This window comes from Podarcis vaucheri (genome assembly GCF_965113315.1).
Source record: "Podarcis vaucheri genome assembly, chromosome: 3".
In the NCBI taxonomy this organism is placed as follows: domain Eukaryota; kingdom Metazoa; phylum Chordata; class Lepidosauria; order Squamata; family Lacertidae; genus Podarcis; species Podarcis vaucheri.
Genome location: NC_138761.1, coordinates 123,748,770 through 123,767,352, shown reverse-complemented (window position 1 = coordinate 123,767,352; position 18,583 = coordinate 123,748,770). Strand labels below are relative to the sequence as shown.

The 18,583-nt window shown below is 42.3% G+C and overlaps 1 protein-coding gene across 1 annotated transcript; it reads left to right on the top strand.

The window, feature by feature from the left end:
* Positions 1-2,250: 2,250 nt before the first annotated feature.
* Positions 2,251-14,488, top strand: LOC309528768 (cytochrome P450 2K1-like). The gene is made up of 9 exons (XM_082216405.1): positions 2,251-2,518; positions 4,381-4,543; positions 5,367-5,516; positions 6,048-6,208; positions 7,139-7,312; positions 8,492-8,639; positions 12,711-12,895; positions 13,266-13,407; positions 14,048-14,488. The coding sequence occupies exons 1-9, from the start codon at positions 2,336-2,338 to the stop codon at positions 14,233-14,235; spliced, it is 1,494 nt and encodes a 497-aa protein (XP_082072531.1). The 5' UTR covers positions 2,251-2,335; the 3' UTR covers positions 14,236-14,488.
* The last annotated feature ends 4,095 nt before the right edge of the window (positions 14,489-18,583 follow it).

The window sequence follows — 18,583 nt, the reverse complement described above, 5'->3', positions numbered from 1 at the left end:
CGGGCCAGGGAGGGGCGTCGGTGGGCCACGAAAAGTGCCCCCTCCCATCCACCCGCCAGCTGGTGGACGGCCTCCTTCCCTCGCCCCTTCCTACCTCTTCTGCACACACAGAGCATGAACCAGGCCCTCGCGCCTGTAAAACAGGCTTCTCTCTAACATTCCAGAGAAACCAAAAAGAAAAGTCACTGTTTTGAGCTCGTCTCTTTTATGGATGCAACAAATAGTTTTGGCTACAACCATTGGGGATTGCACCAGCAGGGGAGAAAAACGCCTTTGCAATGCTTTGTTCTGATGCATGGCCTCGCCTTTAATGAAATAATGTGCCCCCCTCCCAGCCATGGTACGTTTGCGTTGACGTATAGTAGTGGTTTTCTGAAATAAAACCAAAGGGCAATTCGCTGCTTGGCTGCAATTTTGCAAATACAACTAAGGTCTTTGCTCTTTTGTAGTTCTCCCATTGCCAGGTAGATTTGATATCTGCGGGCCTCAATTTTGTTCTGTTCCTACGTTATGACTCTTCCACTGCTGCTCCTGCAGAGTAGGGGACTTCATTCAGGGAGATCCTGCCACGGTTTTTCTCTTCTTTTCTTAGAATAAGGCAGCAGCCAGCGGACCGGCTTTGTACTGAACCTTTTCTGAATATCTATTATAGTTGGTGAACAGTGAAGGGATCCTGTGCAGACATAGATGGAAATCAGATAACTATAAGAGGGTTGTGATAGTTCTCTCTCTCATTACAGTAATTCACAGTTTTAATAAAATAATGCCATATCAATCTGAATTGGAGCTTTTGATTAAGAGTGCAGATGCACTTATCACTTTTTAAGCCTGGATGTTCCACGATTTCAAAACAAAACCCCAGAGAATTCTCTACCTCTAAGAAAAAAAACCCCTCCAACAAAACAGATATCTAAATATGAGTAACACATGTGCATTTATTTTGAAAATAATTATCAGAGAACTCTTTGCTGCTAGTTGCATGAAGTTGGCGCCCTACAAGTCTTGATCCGAGGGAGGGGGCGAGGAGCCGTGGCTGTGCCCTCGCCCCCCAACATGCACGCGATTCAGGCCGAGCGCTGCACCCCATTTGGGATCAGGGCCGGCAGGCAAGGCTAGGTGCAGTGTCGGAGCTGACTGAGCCCCCTGGCCATGTGCAGTCTACCTGTACAGTGGGTAGGGGGCTACTGCTGATCCAACCCATGTAAACAGTACTCTGCACAATAATCAGCAGGTGAGAGGCGCTCATTAAAAGCCATTCCTCAGCTGCTCGATGGTGTTTCTGCAGGGGAATTCCAGATGAAGGACCCTCCCACCAGCCGCTCCCTGCCTTAGCCCAGCCTCTGGCCAAGCGAGCATGCAAGGCTGGAACGTTTCCTCTAACTTGAGCGAGCCCAACCCCCTGCAATGTAGGAATCTCCGCTAAAGCATCCAGGACAGATGGCCACCCAACCTCTCCACAAAACCCTCCAACGAAGGAGAGTACGCCCCCTTCCGAGGGAGACTGTTCCACTGAGGAATAGATCTCACCACCAGAAAGTTCTTACTTCATGCACATTTAAAAATGGATTTTGAACCTCTTACAGTGCAGGGCATTGGGCCAGGAGCAGAGCAAGGGGGTTGCGGAAATTTTTTTGTCACCCTCCCCACCCACGAATCCCAAGCTGACAGCGAGCGGCCCCAGCAAACTGGTGAAGCTCCCCCCCCCTTCCCCTGGCTTGCTGTAGGCTTGGGAGTCATGGAGGGGTGACACAAAAAATTCCACACCAGGTACCACCTGAGCTTGCTACTCCTCTGGCTCTGCTGAGCTATCGGTGGGATGCTCCCAGTCCAAGCATGGTCGAGGCCACTGGGGGGGGCTGGGGCTCTGTGCAGCCTCCTTGGTTGTCGTGTTGGGAAACCCTGGTTACCCCCCAATCATGGTGGTGGCGACGGCAGCCATGGTGGCAGTGCTGGGACCATCCAGGCAGCGCCATTGGTGCTTGTGGTCCTCAGGGGCTCCATCCTGCTGTGGCGCTTGCCATCTTGCCTCTCCAGAAGTCCATACTGCTGCACTTTCAGAAATCCATCCCTGAATGCAGTTCAATAATCACTCCAAAGAATTTCAACATACTGCTGCCCTTTACTCCCCTTATAACAGATTAATTTTACACATAATCTGGGTGACAGATCTGCATCCAGGTTCAAGAGAGTTTAATAATGGTTTAATGATTAGCTCGAGACAGTACCTAGCATAATATATATGCTGCTCACTGCAGTTGCAGGACATTTTCCTCGACCAAACTGCACTGTAGCTTTCATTATACCCACTGCAAAAAAAATTGCTTGCTGAAACAAAATGGATTGGATGGAGCCGATTCCAGCGTTGTTCCTCTTTATCCTTATGGTTTACTTTGTTTTGAAACTGGGCACTTTCTGGAACAAGAGCTCCCAAAATCTTCCACCAGGACCAAGGCCTTTACCTCTCATTGGGAATCTCCACATCATGGATCTGAAGAGGCCTCACAGAACCATGTTAAAGGTAAAGATTCCAGTGCTTCTCATGGCAAGGCTGAAGGGTACTGGGGCAGCCCAGTCAGATGAGCGGAGTAGAAAATTATTATTATTATCATCATCATCATCATCATCATCATCATCATCATCATCAATAATGCATTACAATTTTGTTCTTTTAGAGCCTATAAATCTCATCTCCCCTTTGTGTGCTACAGAACCACCTCTTAACTTTCCCAGTCATAGGACCTAGTTGCATTTTATAATCGGTAATTTGAACAAGGTGTCTGGGGGTGTCTGGTGTCGAATCCCGTTTGACTCTGCCTCCATTTTCAAGGATTCAAAAGTGCCAATACAAACCTTGCCTAGCCCAGCCTCCTCCTTCAGCCTATCTTTCTAAACTAGATTTGAGAGGTGCCATTAAAAGTATAATCACTTTTATCCTTGCAACTGCCTAATTTGTTCTGGTTTTCTGATTATTCCTAGCAAATATTTGTTCTGCCACAACTGAATAATAATAATAATTTATTATTTATACTTTGCCCATCTGGCTGGGTTTCCCCGGCCACCCAACAGACTAAGAACATGATAAAACATCAAACATTAAAAACTTTCTTTAAAAGGACTGCCTTCAGGTGTCTTCTAAAAATCAGATAGTTGTTTATTGCCCTGACATCTGATAGGATGGCGTTCCACAGGGCAGGTGCCACTACTGAGAAGGCGCTCTGTCTGGTCCCCTGTAACCTCACTTCTCACAGTGAGGGAACCACCATAAGGCTCTGATCCCTGGACCTGAGTGTCCAGGCTGAACGGTGGGGGTGTAGACGCTCCTTCAGGTATACTGGACCGAGGCCATTCAGGGCTTTAAAGGTCAGCATCAACACTTTGAATAGTGCTTGGAAACGTACTGGGAGCCAACGTAGGTCTTTCAGAACCAGTGGTATATTGTCTCAGCAGCCACTCCCAGTCACCAGTGTAGCTACCACATTCTGGATTTGTTGCAGTTTCCGGGTCACCTTCAAAAGTAGTCCCACATAGAGCACATTGCAGTAGTACAAGCAGGAGATAACTAGAGCATGCACCATTCTGGCAAGACAGTTTGCTGGCAGATAGGGAGCTGGTAGACAGCTGCCCTGGACACAGAATTGACCTGCGCCTCCATGATCAGCTGTGAGTCCAAAATGAATCCCAGGCAGCACATCTGGTCCTTCAGAGGCACAGTTACCCCATTCAGGACCAGGAGTCCTCCACACCTGCCTGCCCCCTCCCCCCAAAACAGTACTTCTGTCTTGTCAGGATTCAACCTCCATCTGTCAGCCACCATCCATCCTCCAACCGCCCCCCGACACTCACACAGGACCTTCACCACCTTCAATGGTTTTTATTTAAAAGAGAGGTAGAGCTGGTTATTATCCACATACCCCACAAGTGAGAGCCCAGGGGCCTGAACACCACTTTCTGGACACGGTCCAGAAAGAAGGAGCAAAACCACTGTATAACAGTGCCCCCAGATCCCAGCCCCTCTAGACGGTCCAGAAGGATGTCATGGTCGATGGTATCAAAGGCCACTGAGAGATTCAGCAGAACTACGAAACAGCTTTCGCCTTTGTCCTTAGCCGGCTGGAGATAATCGAGCAGCACAACCAAGGCAGTTTCAGTCTCATGATGAGGCTTGAATCCCAAATGGAAGGCATCCAAATAGTCCGCATCCTCTAGACATTCCTGGAGTTGTTCAGCAACCACCCACTCAATCACCTTGCAAAAGAATGGAAGATTTGAGACTGGGTGGTTGTTAATGCAGTCTTGGTTCTGTCAGAGATGATGTACATTAATATATTCTTTGGGTATGCCAGAACTCTGTTTCTCAATTTTTCTTCTGTTGAATTCCAGTTGTCAAAGCAATATGGCCCTGTCTTCAGCATCCAAATGGGACCCCAGAAAACTGTGGTGTTGACAGGATATGAGACAGTAAAGGAGGCTCTGGTTAATCAGGCGGATGCATTTGCTGACAGGCCCATCGTTCCATTATTTCAAGAGCTTGCACAAGGCTTTGGTGAGGCACCTCCCTTTCTACTGGAACTGGTAATGCTTGCAAACACACACTGGTCCCACCAGGTGAACACAATGTGTTCCCAAGAAATGGTTTGTAAGATGAGTGTTTGCAAAGCAAGTCTTCGAAATCCATTGTTTCTTGTGGGGGAGATCCTTGTGAATTTTTCAACCCACCTCAGTGCCTTTGACACTGACAGAGTATCTGCAGGCATTAGGCTGAGAATGTGTCACAAAAAGTGTCACCTGTGGATTTCTGCAGATCAAGCTAAAATGTTAAAAAGAGTGGACCAGGTCTTGACTTTCAGTGGATAAGTGGTGCTCTGTTGAAGAAACAAAAATGGAGACCAGTTAAAGCAAACCTTTCCCATTCCCACCTTCTTCCATATTGTAGAGGTGGGAGTCATATTGTAGAGGTGGGGGAGAATGAGACAGGAGGATTGTGAATAATAGTCACATGGAAAAGTAATGCCACACACCAAGGGGAAACTGACTGGCCATTTTCTGGCCTAGCCTACAGAGAGAGGATAAATTAAGAAGGCATAATGGAATACAAATAACAAGCTGAGTTCTGCTTGGCCTGACATGTACAAACCACCCTCTACTCTATCCTACACTTAGTAGGGGAAAATATTGTTCAATGTGTTCTCAGGTCATGCACTGATGGCACAGCTGCCAGCTACTTTGTAAAAGCTCAGAAGTCTGAGTCTGAATGGGAGAATAGCTGGGATCCATTCTCAGTTCCATGGAAGAAATGCAGAACACAATTTATTGATTCTTTGTTCAATGGCCATACAAACATGATACCTTTCCTCCCGTCTCTTCAGGTGTAATTCTGTCTAATGGTGAAAACTGGAAAGTGATGCGGCGGTTTGCTTTAAGCACATTACGGGACTACGGAATGGGAAAGAGGACCATAGAGGACAGAATTGTTGAGGAATGCAGTGTCCTGATAAAGAAATTTGAATCTTATGAAGGTGGGTTGGTGTTTTCCTCTGGTGCATAGCTACATTACCATAGTTTAAAGGTGCCAAGACTATTGTGTTACATATTCCTAAATTCCAGAAGCACAGCTCCCAGGGTTCCCTGCAATTGGTCTGTCCCTGTAATGTGCAGATTGCACTGCAATAACTCCTGTGACTTCCAAGCATTTCTTAGCCCAGCTATGGCCACATCCGGCAACACTTAGGATCAGTTTATTTGTTAAATGAGGTCTACACATAAGACAGCTGCCAGTAGGGATTTAAGGCAACAAAGAACAGACTTAAAAACAATGCCCTTTCCATACTTTGAATTTCTGTGGGGATGTTCAGGGAGGCAGGAGAGGATATATTGTTTAATGATATCCCCCAACTTGCATTAACAGAGGAAAGAGGAAATTTTCTCCTGGCTGGTAGAAAGCATCCCATAGCATGTCCATTCTAGGAATGTTGTACTTGACTCCTATGTGTTTTTCATCCCACATTTTTAAAGGAATATTTTTGTTTAACTGTCATATTGATGTATAGGAAACCCATTTGAGACCACCACAATTATGAATGCAGCTGTTGCTAATATTATAGTGGCCATACTACTAGACAAGCGATTTGATTATGAAGATCCCACATACATAAGACTTCTGAAGTTGGTCAATGAAAATATCCGGCTTTTCGGAAGCTCTTCAGTCACGGTAATCTATTTTTTCCATTTAAAACAAACAAACAGTTGATTCTAATAACGGTGTATGCAAAGTGGGCAGGGCAACCTGTTTATTGTATATTGTTCAAAATGATATTGTGAGAAACCTGGTGGTGATTCGAAATATTTAGAAAACTCATACGGCATCCCGTAACTATAATAAAGTCTCTTTTGCACAAACCCTTTCTGGCCTGATTGCAGTCAGGACTCCAAGGACAAGGAAGAACAAGTGACAGTCATCTCATAACTACAACAAAGTCTCTTTTGCAAACACGTGTCAGCGAAGCTCAGATTCTGACAGGAGGAGAAGCAGGCACAGGGAGAGGACAGTTAACAGCAGAAAGCAGAGAGGAGGGGGAAAGCAGCTTTAATCTGAGCTCTGACCAAATGGACAGACAGAGGTGTGAGAACTCCAATAGTGGGCAAGACATTGGAATGCAGGAAATACTTTCTGCCAAATCTCGTAGGATTTCAAAAGTGGCAGAGCTGCGCGAAAGATACCGGAAGAAAAGGTGGGGGCTTCCATTCTGGGGAAGGGGGAGGAGCTCAGTCTGGGCAACTGTATCTTCTGGGGAGGACGATGAGTAGAGGAGCTCTGTCCTAGTTTGTTGTTTTAGCAATTAACAGCCAGTGTTGCCTTGCATTTGTGGGAGAGACCAAGCTGTAACAACACACTTCCTGGCCTCACTGCCATCGGGACTCCAAGGACAAGGAAGAAGAAGTGATAGTTGGTTCCATGATGGCTCAGAAGGGGCCTCCAAGGGCAGATCTCCCTCTCTGAAGGTGAACCTCCAGAGGAGAACTGCCATAGCCTACTATTCTGGGCTTGCGCATAAATCATGCTCTGAGAGACCCAGCTGAGAGTACAATACTGAGTTTTTCTAATGTCTCTTTTTCTTTTTTCACATTTTTATCCTTTCAGCTTTATAACATGTTTCCTGCTCTTGGTTTTCTTCTGGGGGCTCGTAAGACTGTCATCCAAAACAGAAATGAGCTGTTTGCCTTCATAAATGCCACCTTCATAAAACACCTCAGAGATCTGGATGAAAATGACCAGAGGAGCTTTATTGACTCATTTCTTATCCGACAGCAAGAGGTAACGGAGTCTTTTAAGTTGGCCCAGAATAAACGTTGACATTTTCAATTCATGTTTTAAGGGCATATTCGCAAGTGAATGCATAAGTTGTAGTCAGGAAGTCTCACTTCAGAAGGGACCAACATGGCATACTTCCTACCATTTCCCAATAGTCAGCCATTGTTAATGTGTTACAGAAGTTGCCTCTGCAAGTCAAAGGTTGTGTGCTCACCAGCATTTCTGAAAAAAAAATCCCTGATCAAGAAAACATGTAATTATAGATAATTATGCAGTGATGAGAGGTAATCAAGTCATAAATATTGGTTGGCAGACTCCCTTTTGATACAAGGGACGATGGGATAATGCCTCATGTGCTCAGAAGAAGGCATTCTTCACACTGGAGGAGATAGGAAGCTTTGAGGGTGGGGAGGCATCGCAGAGCAAGGAAAAAACATTGGCCCATGCACTGACCAATCAGCCTTAAATTAGGGCTTCAGTTCTTTTAACCATTACTAAGACTGGAAATGAATATGAATTGGAGTTTCTGCTTATCAATTAATTAGCACCCAGAAAAGGAAACAGGTGGTTGGGTGAAGACAGAGTTCTAAATAACAGGCTGGAAATTATTTCTAAAATCTTAAACTAATTACTGATGAGTTTGAAGAGTGAAAGCAGATATACAGGCCTGATGTGCTGGTCCCATGGGTTACCCGAGAGGCAAGGTCCAAGTCCAGTCCGTGGTCAAAGGCGCAACATGGAGGCAGTCCATAGTAGCTGAAGCTGGGTGCAGGGCAGGGAGTTGGGTGAAGTCAGGAACAGGCAAGCAGCGAGACAGGGCAGGTCACGAGTTCAGGCAGGAAAGCAGGGCAGGGTCCAGGCAGGAACTAGCAACCAACGATGTTGCTCCCACAAGTTGGGACTGGGGCTGGCCGGCTTTTATCTGCCCTGAGGCATAGGACGGCCCCAATCCTCTGGTGACTCGCCTCTCCTGGCCTGGAGGCGAGCACTCCTCCTGCAGGAACCCTATATCATCCTGATGGCATAGTCTGGAAAACCTGGAATCTCTCACTACTTAGCGACTGGGGTGATGTGCAATGATACTGTGGATCATCGGGTCTAGTCAGGTCTTCATTTTTATCTTTGCACATGAAATTTTCTCACTACATTTGTTTTAATCAGTTCATACTCTTTGCAACCCAGGAGGAGAAGAAGAAGAAGACGAATGCATATTTCCACAACGAAAACTTAAAAACTGTTGTGGCCAACTTATTTGCTGCTGGCATGGAGACCACTTCTACCACACTGTGCTGGGGACTGTTACTAATGATGAAACATCCTGAAATTCAGAGTGAGTGCTTTTCATTGGGTTGGCTCCCATTATTCTGAGATTAATTTCAATTTTTATGTAACTATTAGAGAGATAAAATATTTATAATTTGCATACACACACACACACACACACACACACACACGATTGTTCAGTCATAAGTTTTACATTTCAACGTGGACTCCCTTCTCCCTCTTTCTGTGGTTCTTTACATTTCATTTCATATTCCTGCATACTCCAAATTATCTCAACATATTATTTTAGATATATATTCCTGTATATATCCAATAGATATATTGTAACTGCGGGTTTTTACATTAATCCTGCCAATGTCTTAGTATGTTTACACTTTGTTTGTAAATACGATGTCAGGGAACAGACATCGGAGCCAGAGGCGGAGGCAAGGCTCCCAAGTGATGCTGGAGAAGGGCCCAGCAGGGAGAGAGGCAGCTCATCAGCTGGGGAAGGAAATCAGCGCAACACCGGGGACAAAGGGGGGCAGATGGGGGAATCGCCGAGAGGGCTAGAGGACTCTTCACCGGACACCAGCGGGGAGAGCACGGGTCCTCCGCTACCCACACCCTCCCTGCGCAGAAGACTTCCGCGCAGGGAGAGTAGGAGGAGACTTGGCGTCAAACAGCTTTTATGCTGGAAAAGGTTTAAGAAACGCCCACTGACGGATTCTGCTAGCGACTGAAACAGCCATGAAGTGCAGGGCTGTCCAGAGAGAAAAGGTTTAACCAGGCAATCTAGCCAGGAGTGGCGGCAACTTACGCATGAGTAACCCCTATCATTATTACATACGCAATAAACCACTTCCATTGCTTTCTAAAAATAATAATAATCTTGTTCTCCAAGTAAGTTTTGCCATTTCTGCGTAGTCCATTAATTTCTGTATCCATTCTTCTCTTGCTGGGTGGGACCTCCTCATCATTTCATTTTTGAGCAAATAACAATCTTGCAGCTATGGTTACATAAATAAATAAATTTGTATAAATTTATATAAATTGCATACATAAATAAATTTCTAAATATACTATACTAAATAAGTTTCTAGGTAGTTCTGATCTCATAATTTCAAAAAATAAAAAGCTTATGGTTTTTTAAACATCTTTTTCAGTTCATCATATATCATTTCCCAGTAAACTTTAACCTTATTACAAGCCGACCACATATGAAAAATAGTACCTTCTTTCTCTTTACGTTTCCAGCACATATTCAGTTTGGATTTATACATTTAACCAATTTACTAGGTGTCAGGTACCATCTATGTAACATTTTCATATAGTTGTCTCTTAAACAATAACATTCTGTAAATTTTATATCCACATTTGATAAACTTTCCCATTTGCCTCCATTTCTATATTATAATTAATATCTATTGCCCAGTGTATCATTGAAGATTTCACTTGTTTGTCCTTCGTCTCCCATTCCAATAAGATCTTATACATTTTAGATATCACTTAAACATTACAGTTTAACAGGTCTCTTTCTAGTTGTGATTTTCGTTCCCCAACTCCCCGCTTCATATCCCTTTTAAATACTTCATTCAAAGGATGATATTGTAACCATGTTGTTAACATCTCTGATTAATCTTTTTAAAAAAATAATTTACCGGTAAATTCTCCAAAGGTGAAAGCCATAGTGGTGTTTTGGTCTCCAACAGGTTTTTATACTTATCCCATACTCTATACATTTCCCCCCTAATTATATGGTTTGTAAAACCTTTATGTACTTTCACATTTTCATACCTCAAGTAAGCGTGCCAACCAAAAATATTATTATGAGCTTCCCAATCTGAAATATGTGGATTATTCAATAACAATCATTCCCTCAAACAGCATAGACAAGGTGCTTCATAATAGAATCTCATATGCAGCAGGAAAAAACCTCCTTTCTCTTTCATCTGTCAATTTTTTATGTTTTATTCTTATTTTTCCTTGCCAGATATATTTAGAAATATATTTTTGCCATTTATTGAAACAATTTGTCGTGCTGATCACTGGTATTGATTGAAGCATTCTATGACCTTTTAAAATGTGGCTTTTTGTAGGGGGGTTATTGGGTGGTTGTTTTTATATTGATTATGTATTTTGTGGTTTTATATTTTGATTTTATTCTGTGAACCTCTGGATATAGGGTGGTATATACATTCACTAAATAATAATAATAATAATAATAATAATAATAATAAATAAACAAATAATAAAACAAAAAGAATATTGTCAGTAATACATTCATTTTAATGGTTGAAGTAATGAAAGTTTCATTCTCCTGCATATTTGCAATTTTATTTTAATATCCTCCCAAGTTTTTAAATAATTATCCTTATACAAATTTATATTCTTGCTCTTAACCACACAACCAAATATTTAAACTTTTTTTCACTCTTTAAGATGGATAAACATTGTAATTTATTTTTACTCTCATGATTCATATTTTTTATCAGGAGTTTGGTTTTATCTTTATTAATTTTAAGACCTGCTATTTCTAAATAAATAAATAAAAAATCTTTTCCAATGCCTTTGGGATCGATTCTATTGGTTCTTCAATAAATATCACCACATTATCTGCAAAAGCTATATATTATATTATATTATATTATATTATATTATATTATATTATATTATATTATATTATATTATATTATATTATAATTCTCTTTCCCGCTTTTATTTCCGCTTCTTTTTTATTACATCTTATTCTTTGTGCCAAAACTTCTAAAACTGTTATAAACAATGAAGGTGACAGTGGGAAACCATGTCTACTTCCTTTAGTTATTTTACAATTATCAGTCAATACATTACTTACTCAAGGAGCAGTATATATTGCCTTAACTCCTTTTATAAAACTGTCTCCACAAACCATATATTCCGAAGCCTTAAACATATAAAGTCCCAGGAGACGTTGTCAAATGCTTTCTCGGAGTCTAAATGCTTTCTCTTTTAATACAGTTTTCAACCCATTAGCTAATATGTCTGCAAACAGTCTATAATCCTTATCCAACATCGAAATAGGTCGATAGCTCTTAACCAGCTTTGGATCTCTATTTTGTTTATGAATCAAAGTTATGTATACACTCTTCGGGGATTTGGGTAACTCTTCTGTATTCAAAGTTATAGTCATAATATCTTTTAAAGGTTGCATTCGGTAATCTTGTAATTTTTTAATAATATATGCTGAAACTCCATCAGGTCCAGGTGCCTTCCCTAATTTTGCCTGTAAAATTACTTGCTGTAATTCCATCATTGTTACAGCTCTATTCAGAAATGACATTTAAACTTTTGGTATCTTAAGCAGTCTGTTGTCTTCTAAATATTTACCCATTTCTTCTACCTTAACTCATTTGCCTTAATATGGTGCTGTATAAAAACTCACGAATTGATCTATTATTTTTTTCAGATTTTCCACAACACTACCTCCTACATTTATTCTATCAATGCAGTTTTTTCTTCTTTCTTCTTTATTTGCCAAGCTAATGGTTTCCCTGTTTCTTGGAGGCATATAACTTCCAAGTTTAACTTCTTTACAACATGACCAATTTTATTCATTTAGTCTTATTATTTTTCTTATTTACATTCCCAGTTAGAATCCTCAAAGCTATCTTGTTCCATTTTTATTTCTCTTTCACCTCCACCTCTGTTGAATCTTCCTCTTCCTGTCCAGCTTCCACTTCAAATGCTCTTTCTCCAGCTAACTCTTTCCTATATTTTGTCCAGAATTTGTCAGGGTCCGAAGGATCCCCAAATCTTTGTTTTTGACCTTTATATGTAAAAGATACCACTTCAGAATATTCCCAGCAGTTATATTTTAATAATCATCCTGGATGCATAACTCTCCCTCAGTATATCAGGTTATTGTCAAAATTGTTTGTTTGTCCTTCTTAAAAATACATTTGTTAAATTCTGGAGATTAAATTTGTGAGCCTATGGAATTGTAGAACGAGTTTGTGGCAGTTTTATGCTTCAGAGATTTCTAAGAGAACTAAGTCAAAGAGATAATCTGAGCAGAAAAATGAATGCTTTTCTTTTCTTTTCTTTTCTTTTCTTTTCTTTTCTTTTCTTTTCTTTTCTTTTCTTTTGTTTCCCCCAGTAAAGGTCCAAGAAGAAATTGCAAAGGTGGTTGGATCTTCTCAGCCAAGGATTGAACACCGAACAAAAATGCCTTATACGGATGCCGTGGTCCATGAGATCCAGAGGTTTGCCAATATCGTCCCAACCAACCTGCCACATGCCACGGCTACAGATGTTACCCTTAATGGCTACTTCATTCCAAAGGTGATCCTTATCATTGAACTGCTGCCTACTAGTTACAATATATTTTAAGGCTTTCCTGGGAGTAAGCCCCTTGGACTTCAGGGTGGGTGACATCTGTGCAGACTTGTATAGGATTGCACTGTAAGCAAGCAATCTACCCTTTGGAAACTGTCATGCATCAGCTTCAACCCGTTAAACAGATCTCAGTGGGAAAGAGAACAAGGTTGGAAAAGAAACCATTTCTAGTGGGAGATCATGGTTTATACATTAAAGTTTGTCAAACTAAAGACATTTCTCAGATGAACTCAAATCTCATTTCTCCTACACTAAATGTTTATTGTACCAGAGGCATACACTTTATTTTAAAATGACTCTTGCTTTGCCTTTGCAGGGGACATACATCATACCATTGCTGTCCTCTGTGCTGCACGATGAATCTCAATGGGAGAAACCACATAAATTCTATCCTGAGCATTTTCTTAACTCTGAAGGAAAATTCGTAAAGAGAGATGCTTTCATGCCTTTCTCCGCAGGTAACTTTTTTTTACTTTTATTTATACCTGCATAATAATAATAATAATAATAATAATAATAATAATAATAATTTATTATTTATACCCCGCCCATCTGTCTGGGCTTCCCCAGCCACTCTGGGCGGCTTCCAAAAGAATATTAAAATATTGTGATACATCAAACATTAAAAGCTTCCCTAAACAGGGCTGTCTTCTTAAAGTCTGGTAGTTGTTGTTCTCTTTGACATCTGGTGGGAGGGTGTTCCACAGGGAGGGCGCCACTACCGAGAAGGCCCTCTCCCTGGTTCCATGGTGTGTGCTTAGTCAATGGGATTTTTACATGCCTGGAATGTAGCCTATTGTGCAAAGGTAAGAATCACATCAATTGCTGTGGCCATTTCTGCCACTAGATATGGCCACCATTGGTGTACGGCCCCTGGAATGTTGCTCACCAGGGAATGTGGCCCTCAGGCTGAGAAAGGTTTCCCACCCCTGGTTTTTAGCATTGCAGGATGGCTTATATTGGGAGTTCTTAATTCTTTTAAGATGGGCACAGTGAGCTGTTATTTTATCTCTGCATTTTAGTCGGCTTTAAAGTATTTGGGATGTTATTAAGCAACTGCCTAAAGCCAGTTTCTCTGCTGCCTGTGTGTCCTTACAGGTCGGAGAGCATGTGTAGGTGAGACTCTTGCCAAAATGGAGCTCTTCCTCTTCTTCACAAGTCTCCTGCAGAAATTCACCTTCCAGCTACCCCCTGGAACATCTCAGGAAGACCTGGACCTTACTCCTGCTGTTGGGCTTACAACACCACCCATGCCCCACCAACTCTGTGCTCTGCCACGTTTCTAAGACTCACAAGCTCCTGGCTTGCTTAGCCTACCTGTGTGTGCAATGCGAGCCTTTCTTAAAACACCCCTGTTCTGCAAGGGTATTTGGGATGAATAGCCTAATGGTGGAATTGGTGCATGCTTTGTCACAAATCTTGTGTTCCCCTTTACCTGCCATACTGCCGAATCCCGTGAAACTAGCATTGGAGCATCTCTTAAATAAAACCTGGCCCAGAGTTCTTATGACACTTGGGGCATAGAGATCAATCAACAAATCTGGTTGCATGTATTCTCATGTTAACATATACTTTCAAATATCTTGAAGCATCATATTCCCAGGTAGATGTGCAGAGAAAGCCACTTCCGAGCTGAGGAGGAGGTGGGGCTGCGGGCTTCACGCCCCTTCCCACACTCGCGGGGGCTGGCTCCAGCCCACATGATAGCGGGGAATCCTCGGACGCGTCATACCCCGAGCCAGCCAATCGTAGGTCTGGCGTGGCCAGGGCTCTTCCTCTTTCCTGCGCCGCAGCTGACCTGGTTTTCCCTCCCCTCCCACCCTTTAGGCTAGGCTCTCTGACGTTGCTATGGGCTTCGGTCGGTCGCCGTCAAGGGGCCTGGTAGGAATTTTTCCAACTGGCAGATTGGCACCAACCACTTGGTGTGTTTTTTTAAAGTGTTTTTTAAATTTTCCAATAAAAGCATCCAATTAACATATCAAATCCAATAAAAATAAAAAACTAAAATAAAAAAGTCCAATTGTCTTCCAAATTGTATTAATTTTTGTTTTGGCTTCCCACAGTCTGAATTCTGAAGCGCTTTCAACATCATAGTCTTGCCTCTCATCATCCTCAATGTTTTTCATAATTCCATATCCATTTTTTGCCCTCCACGTTTTGATTCTGGTTCTGCGGTCCTCATTCATGTCAGAAAACAGATACTTTTTTTTCTATGAAGTGCAGATTTGTCCGTATATTGTACTCGTTCAGCTGCTTTTGTTTTTTCATCGCACCACTTCATTTAATTGCATCCAATTTCAAAGTTCTGTCCAGCTCTTTGAGAATTGTTATTTTGGCAGCTCCCAAATCGTTGATCTTTCCCGTCCAGGTGTTATCAAAGAAACAGAGAGAAACCTCCTTCTTTATTCTTAAGCAGACTGTTTGCAATGTAGCAATATATCAGACAGTTAGCAATTGGCCTTTGGAATCCTCCAAGTCCCCCCTCCGGGCCCTAGAGGGGGCTACCAGACATCCATTCAGCCCTCTCTCTCGCTCATAATAAAAAACATCTTTTTGCAAACAGTTGTGTATATAATATTGTTTCCAGTCTTTATGACCAACCATCAGTTAGCTCCTGTTTCTCTTAATCAGGGAAGTATTTCAGATATTCCATAAGTGCGTGGTGGGTAGAAGCCATTTTGTCCTTTGTCCTTTGTTTTTGTCTTTAACAGGCATTTCAAATCTAATCTTAGAAGCAAAGCCGCTGCGAATAGGTCCCAATTATATATGAAAGTCCATCTGTACTCACTTTTTGAAGAGCAATTTAGGTTCTTAATGAGGCTTGGCATGCAATGCAAATTGTTAATGTAAGAGGGAAAAGAAAAAACATACCAAGACCAGATTCCAAACATCATGATGAGGATCTCTTTGAAGTTTGATGTACCAGAGACTGTACATACTGCAGGTTTTTCCCCAGCTTCATCAGTTCAGAGCATGTCTGGTTGTTTTCCAAATCTTTATATTTTCCCAAACAGATGCGTCCGGCTATGGGGTGGCATTGCAGGAGTGTCAGTCCGTCCCTTGCTCCGTGACCCAGTGCCCCTGCCCTCTGCCACATCAGCAATCTGGGGCAAACTGCGGGTCGTCAAGACAGTCCTCCCCACATCAGCCCTGAATATTCGGAACGGATGAGGTCCAATCATGTGGGATCCGCCATTTTCCACCGCCGGAAACAGGAAGCACAGCACCAGCCACTTGGTTAACTCGAACTCTTGTGTCCTGTGTCTTTATTTCTATAGGGGGAGGCAGGAACTTGCCACACAATTGTGACCAAGACGAAAAAGGGTCTGGAAACCATGCCTTATGAGGAATGGTTGAGGAAGTTGGGAATGTTAACATCTGTGGCTGCAATGTATGCTGATTCTGAACTGTATTTGTTGTTGTCAGGCAATGGCTTTGTTTCCTCCAGGTTCTTTAAAAAGTCTGTCATAATCGATCTGGCAACTGGGTTTGCTTCTGGCATCTCCATGCTGCCAATTAATTCTGTGACTTTCTGCTTCTGGCTTAGAACAGGGACGTCCAACTCCCATGAGACTGTGATCTACTCACAGGGGGGGGGGACTGGCAGCCAAAGTTGTTCAGATACTTTTAGAGAGGAAAGTTCCATTTTGGGGGTTAGGCCAAGCTTCTTGAGCCTTTTTTATGAGAAAATCTCCTTTATTAAGGGGAAAATGTCAGACTAGAGTAAAGGGGAGAGGGCATTAGTCATTCACCAAAAGATCGCTATGGAAACATTTTGCCTCACAGCCAAAACTCCATCTTCTGTTCCAGCGATCAGCTGAAAATGGTGGGCGGGGAGAGGGGCAAGGGCCAGCTGCTCTGAAGCAAAAACAAAGGAAAAGGAGCCAGCAATTGACCAGAACCTCCTGGGTATCGATCAGTCGATCCCAATCAACCTGTTGGTTATCCCTGGAATAAAACTACCATGTTCTCTCTGCATCTGAATGAACTTTCTCTGAGAGTCTGGGTAGCTGAAGGCTTCCCTCATCAATGGAATTCTGACTGGTCATATGAAAAATGAGAATGGTGGAAATGTGTCAAATTCAAAATCAAAACTTCAATCTCCACAAGAGGAAAAACTCAAAACCTTCTCTGCCTAGCTACTGCTCTGAGAGGGAAGAGGGAGCTGATCCCTTTCACAACAGAGACAAGGGAAGTCACCATGGTCTCACCAGGAAATAGAAAAAATGTCTGGTTTGAATCTCTCTTCTCTCTTAAGTAAATCCAGCCACACCCACTAAAATACTTTGAATTTTGTCTTAACTGGGCTCCATAACCTTTGTAGGAATGGATTTAGGCACCACGAGAGGATGCACTGCTTAGTTATTATCCTTCCTTGCTCACATTGTTGCATGTCATATGCTCTAATGTATACAAATATATACCCTAATGCCACCATGTTCAACAGTTTCAAGATGGAAATGAATAAAAACTATGCTAAAAAAAATATATGTGTGAGTGTTTGAATGGGAGAATGTTCAGGAAATACTGGACCCTTTCAAACTAAATGCTGTCGTACCTAATTGAAGTTGAATAATTTCATCTGCAAATGATTTCACAATGCTGCTCTCTACTGATAATCCTGAGTTATGAGTTCGCCGTGTTCAAGAGCATTGTAATCTGTCCTGGAAAGCATTAGTTTCTGGAAGTAAGCACCACTCACTTGAGTAAACATTAAACTGAAAGGCATATCATCCAATGTACAGCTTTGAATAGTCGTGGAGAAGAAGAAAAATTGAGGGATTGTTTAATGATTTGCTGGAAACATTATGTAACATAATTGTTGGTAGACACTGTTGTTGACCAAACTGCTCTGTAGCTTTGTTGTTTTTGTAGAAGTCTTTTAGACCGTGTCGCCCTTTGGCTTGCCAGGTTTTTATCTGCAGGTTTCTGCTTTTTTTCTGTTTGGCTCCAGAGGCCTCCAGGCCTTGAAGTTCTACTCAGCTATCGGTGGGATGCTATCAGTCCCAGTGGGGTCGAGGCCACTGGGAGGCAGCTTGGGGCTTTTCACGACCTCCTCGGTTGTTGCGTTGGGCACCCCTGGTTACCCCCCAATCATGGTGCTGATGGTGGTGCAGGTACCATCCAGACAACGCCATTGGTGCTTGTGGTCCTCAGAAGCTCCATGCTGACCTTGGCGCTTGCCATCTTGCCTCACCGGAAGTCCATACTGGTGCACTTTGAAACATCCATCCCTGAATGCAGTTCAATGATTACTCCAAAGAATTTCAGAATGCTGTCCTTTACACCCATTATAACAGATTAATTTATACATAATCTGGGTAACAGGTCTGCAGCCAGGTTCAAGAGAATTTGAATATGTTCTGGAAGGCAATAGTTTGTGGAAGTAAGCACCACTCACTTGAGTAAACATTAAACTGAAAGGCAAATCATCCCATTTACAGATTTTAATAGTTGTGGAGAAGAAGAAAAAAATCAGAGGGGCAAATCAGAACACATTTCCATTTTACTGGATGGTTTAATGGTTTGCTAGAGACAGTACCTAGCATAATATAAATACTGCTCACTGCAGTTGCAAGACATTGTTCTTCACCAAATTGCACTGTAGCTTTTATTATAACCACTCCCCCAAAT

What these genes read in the sequence shown, in the direction of transcription:
- LOC309528768 (XM_082216405.1), top strand. Translation starts at nt 2,336, where the DNA reads ATGGATTGGATGGAGCCGATTCCAGCGTTGTTCCTCTTTATCCTTATG. An exon ending in TCGGAAGCTCTTCAGTCACG is followed by an intron (nt 6,209 to 7,138) that starts GTAATCTATTTT and finishes TTATCCTTTCAG; the next exon opens with CTTTATAACATGTTTCCTGC. An exon ending in ATGGCTACTTCATTCCAAAG is followed by an intron (nt 12,896 to 13,265) that starts GTGATCCTTATC and finishes TTGCCTTTGCAG; the next exon opens with GGGACATACATCATACCATT.